Below are 4863 nucleotides of genomic sequence, written 5' to 3'. Positions count from 1 at the left end.
GGGTGTGAAGAAAAGGAGAGATGGGGGTGGGGATTAGGGGTTGGGGGGCGGGGGCGGGCGCACATCTCAACACACACACACCACATCAATTTGAGGCTCAGCACCCCCTCCCACTCGCCAGGCCTGTCTTCTGTAGAACCAAGTGGCACCGCCCCGCCTGCCCCTCTCCCCCAGGTGTCCAGGCCCCAGGCAACCACCACCCCAATTCCCCGCCCCCCCACCCCACGCTCTCGCCCTCGCCCTACCGGCCAGCCCTGGGGGCTTGCTGCAGCTCCGAGGCTCCGAGGACCACACTGGGGAGGGGGCCGCCAGGGTCTCCTACCTTGAGGGGGGAGAGGTGGGCGTGGCCCACGACCCCGTGGACGGCCTCGAGGTGGGACAAGTTCCTCTCCAACACGTGCACCGGCTCGGGGGCGTTTACCTGGTTGGGGAGGTGGGCCGGGCTGTGCTCCAGAGGGGGCGTGTCTTCATCTTGGTAGCGGTATTTCTGGGGATGGGGTTGGGAGGTGTCACTGGGGTAGGCCCGGTGCCTCAGGCTCCAGGCTGCCCACCCAGGCAGCCGCCTGGTGCCCCTGCAAGAGCAGTGCAGGAAGGCCCTGGGGCCTGACCAGCTCCTCCCCCTCCCTCTTCTCCAGCCCATTGGCTCCCCTCTCTCCACCCTCCCCTCCTCCAGTCCCAGCCCCAACCCCGACTCTTCACATCCTAGGGCCCTAGCCCTCCACCTGCATAGACCCCCCCTTCCTGAGGCTTCTTGACCCCCTTCTCCAAGCTCCAGCCCCTCTGTCACCTGCACCCCATTCTTGAGGTCTCACCCCCAACAACTTTGCTTCCCTCATCTTGATCGCAATCCGCTTCCTAACGTCCACTGTCCACCTCCTCCCGGAGTCCAATTGCTGCTCCAGCCCTGCATTCCACTCCTCCCCCACCCTGGCTGCCTCAACCTCCCCATGGCAGCTCGGTGTCCCCATGAGTCACTGTATCTCCAGCACCTGGCACGTCCCCAGCAGAGGCGGCAATCAAGCCCTTCAACCAGAAAGAACTTGGCCCCAGTCCCCTAGGCAGGACAAGGATAAGCCTGCCCAGCTTCCCTCCACTGGCCTCCATCCCTTCAATAGCATAGCCCACAGCTCAGCCAGCTAAGCTGGAGGTGGTGGGAGAGGGTGGGAGAGGCAGAAGCAGCAGTGGGGCTCAGAATGAAGGCAGGAATGGGTGCCAGGTTCTCTGGCTGGGGTAGGGGACAGAGCCCTAAGCTGCAGCGTGAATTCCCAGGTCTCCCTCAGCCTTATGGGATGAAAGACCCAATCATACGCCCGCCCTCACTCTCTGCCCAACATAACCCCTGCCATCGCAGGGAGCTCCAGCAGGAACTTCATAGACACAATGAGTAAGAATGAAGGAGCCACCACAGAGCGGGCAAAAGAGCATATGGGAACAGCAGTGAAGGGGTGGGCCGGGGGTGGGGCCTGGTTTCTTCCATATGGGCCTCTACCCCACCACCGCTGGAATTCCATGCTTAGCAAAGGCTTCGGGAGGGCACCACAGCCAGGGTTCCCTCAGGGGCTGGGGAAACCAGAACTCACCCACCCACACCCCCCCCCTAAAAAGAAAAGGCAGCATTTCTGTCGGCCAAGTTACAAACTCAAAGTCGAGGATGCTCATCAAGCTCATGAGTGCCCCACTCTAGACAGTGGTTTTGAAACCTCCGAGGACAATGAAGGCAGGCTGAGGAGGCTCCCCCACTGTGGCTGGAGACTGGAGGGGCAACAAGAAAGTAGGAAGGACACGGGCCTGTGCCCATGGCGATTCTCATCCCTATGAAAGAGTGGCCACTGGAACCCACAGCGCCTTGATGGAGGAAGACCCTTCAGGAAGAAAAACGCACACTCACCCAAATAAGAGTCCATTCTTTGTGGCGCAAACTTGGAGGGAGACGTGTGAACTCCCAAGTCGCAATACCAAGGGCACCAGAAGCAGAAATACAGGAAAGCCAAACCCACTGCCATCCAAAATCGATCCCAACTCCTAGAGACCCTATATAGGATTCCCAAGGCTGGAGATCTCTGCGAGGGCAGATACCCTCATCCGTCCTCTCACAGAGTGGGTTGGGGTTTGAACCCCTGATCTTAGGGTAGCTGTCCAACATTTGCCTGACCACTCTACCAGAGCTCGCTCCTCTAGAGACGGGTAAAAGTTAATGTCAGCTGCTGACACGTGTTGGCTCCTGACTTGGGGCAACGCCACGCACAGCAGAATATAAGGATGGATGGTGGCCGTGAGGTACCATCAAGGCCATTCTAACTCATAGCAGCCCTCCGTGCAACAAGGTATTCACCGCTGGGTCCTGCACCATCCTCCCGATCACCGCTGTTTGAACCTCTGTGTCAGCTCATGTCACTGAGCGTCTTCCTCTTTTTCTCTGACCCTCTACCGAGAACAACATCTTGGGGACCGATCACTCTTGATCACATAAGACTAAGTCTCTCCATCCTTCCGAGGGGCCTTCTGGCTGGACAAGGCAGACGTGTGTGGTCTTCTAGCAGTCCATGGCACCCTGAAGTCTTCATCAGCTCCGGCCGCCAACCTCAGGCTGCCTGATGTCTTTTTCAGCTCTGCACGCATAGGAGGCAACTGAAAATACCATCGCTGGGATCAGGCGCACCTTCCTCTTCAAAGTGACACCGTTGCCTTTGAACACTGTTTCAAGGGGTCTTTTACAGCAGATTTGCCCAATGTTGTATGTCATCTGATTTCTTGATCACTGCTTCCAGGACTTTGCTGCCACTGTGGAGCTGAGTAAAAGGAAGTCTCTGAGTTCAAACTCTTCTCCCTTTATCATGATGTTGCTCCGTTCTTCAGCTGTGAGGATTTTGTTTTACATTGAGCTATAATCCATAAAGGAGGCTGGAGTCTTGGATGATCATCAGTAAGCGGTTTAAGGCCTCTTCGCTTTCAGGGAGCGACCACAGAGCGGGCGAAAGAGCATATGTAAACAGCAGTGAACGGGTGGGCCGGGGTGGGGCCTGTCACCTGCACCCTGTAGGCTGTTAACCAGTCTTTGTCCAATCCGGCTGCTCTTTTCTTCTGCATATCGTCCAGCTTCTCGGATTATGTGCTCTCCCTACAGATGGAATTAATATGGCTACTACCCCACTGCACACCTTTCCTGATCTTGAAACACGCAGTATCCCCTTGATCTGCTTGAGCGACTGCCTTTTGGTCTATGTACGGGTTCTGCATGCACACAATTTAAGTGCTCTTGAATTCTGACTTTTCAAATGCTGCCCATAATTTGGTCTTCCCCACACAGTCCAATGCACAGTCAAAGAAACAGGTAAATACCAATAGCTTTCCTCAAAGTTTGCACTGTCTGGGATAATAGATCAGGGAACTGGAAAGATGTTTTTCATGCCCCATGCTGAGAAGGTGGTCCTCAGTTGGACACAGCACAGCTGAGGAGAGGTGCCCCAAAACTGGGGGAAGGGGGGATGTCAGAAGAGAGAAAAAGAATTGGCTCTTCTTTCTCACATCAGCAATTAAAAGCCCGTTGCTGTCTAGTGGAATCCAACTCACAGCGACCCCAGGTGGTACAGAGTAGAACTGCGCCACAGGGTTTTCTTGTGTCAAAGGTCATCTCTGCAATAGCACTTTGCCAGGCCTTTCTTCTGTGTTAGCGACTGATCGCAAACCATTTGCACCACCCAGGAACTTTTCTTACCGAATCAAACTAATCCCTGATGGATTAACACGAAGCAGATTCTGAAATTCGTGTGTTAACACAAAGCAGGGTTCGCAAATTCTGAAACCTCGGGGAAGGTTTGAGCCTAACCCTTCTCCATTTTCCACCCACTTCACAGAGAACATTCCTACATCTGAAGAACGGTTAGGGTGCACCTAAGGCAAGTGAGGAAAGGCAACTCATTCATCCTAGAGAAGAAATGAAGGCAAACTTTTATCAACAGTGAGACCCCCTCTACACACACACACACACACACACACACACACACACCCCTCTCCCACCCCATTCCCAAGGTGGGGAGGGCAGTCAGGAACTCAGAAAAAGGCTTTTACGAATCCAGGAGCAATGTGAGGGAAATGAGGTACTAAGGATCCCCAAATGTGTCCGGAGAAGGTTAGGGCCTCTGTTCAATCCATGGAAATTTTTGATGTACAAGTAGTAAGGATTAAAAAAACACCCTGTGGGGGTGGGGCAGAGTCCATCTGAAACTGCAAACTTGGGGGTGGGGGTAGCTCAGTTCAGCACCTCAATCCTGGACTACAGGGCTGATCTAAATGCAGGCTGAGTGGGAAGGGAGGACCCTCACTCTTTACCCCACCGAGACTCAAGGCCCTGACCAGAGACAGCTCGGATGCGGTTTGGAGCAAGCCTGCACCCCCAACATATTAAGGCATAAAACAAGTAAAAGGTCTGGGGGACACTCACAATTACTGCGGTCCATCCCCCTGGACCCCATCTTCACAGGAACCCCAGTTGCACATAAAGACCTGGAAGCTAGGCTTGCACCCCCAAAAGAGAGGGGTGTGATTAAAAGTGGATGATGACAAGAGGGGCGACCCAGGGCACCTCTCCGCGAGGAGCTGAAACCCAGAGACCCCGCGCCAAGCAGAGAAGGGCGACAGCACTGAAGCTTACACCCCGAGATCTGGGGACGTCCGGGAAGAGGGGAGCGGGCCGGAGCCCATACCGCGGCACGTACCACGCAGAGACACATGGAGGCGAATCTGTTCCGAGCCGACATGGAGAAGGGGAGGGGGGCTGAGGGGAGGGGACGGGTGGGAGAGCGAGGGTCCCGGGGTAGGGGAGGGGGAGTGGTTTCTTCCATATGGGCCTCTACCCCACCACCG

The 4863-nt window shown here is 55.4% G+C and overlaps 1 protein-coding gene across 8 annotated transcripts in view; it reads right to left on the bottom strand.

Moving 5' to 3' along the window:
* DLG4 (discs large MAGUK scaffold protein 4) overlaps window positions 1-4863 on the bottom strand; it is a 26075-nt gene that overhangs the window by 13704 nt on the left and 7508 nt on the right. For 3 of the 8 annotated variants that reach the window (XM_045293397.1, XM_004712876.2, XM_045293393.1), the window contains exon 2: window positions 422-487. The exons of 2 other annotated variants lie outside the window; for them this stretch is intronic. Coding sequence is in view for 3 of the 6 variants with exons in the window: in XM_045293393.1 (XP_045149328.1) it covers window positions 422-487 (66 nt within the window). In the remaining 3 variants the exon portion in view is untranslated. Of the gene's footprint in view, window positions 1-322; window positions 347-421; window positions 488-4715; window positions 4732-4863 lie in introns of those variants that run through there. 3 more of the 8 variants (XM_045293391.1, XM_045293392.1, XM_045293398.1) reach the window with 2 other exon arrangements.

This window comes from Echinops telfairi, unplaced genomic scaffold, assembly GCF_000313985.2.
Source record: "Echinops telfairi isolate 266 unplaced genomic scaffold, ASM31398v2 ScPeMD7_2010;HRSCAF=2546, whole genome shotgun sequence".
NCBI lineage: Eukaryota > Metazoa > Chordata > Mammalia > Afrosoricida > Tenrecidae > Echinops > Echinops telfairi.
This window is presented reverse-complemented; position numbering and strand designations above follow the sequence as displayed.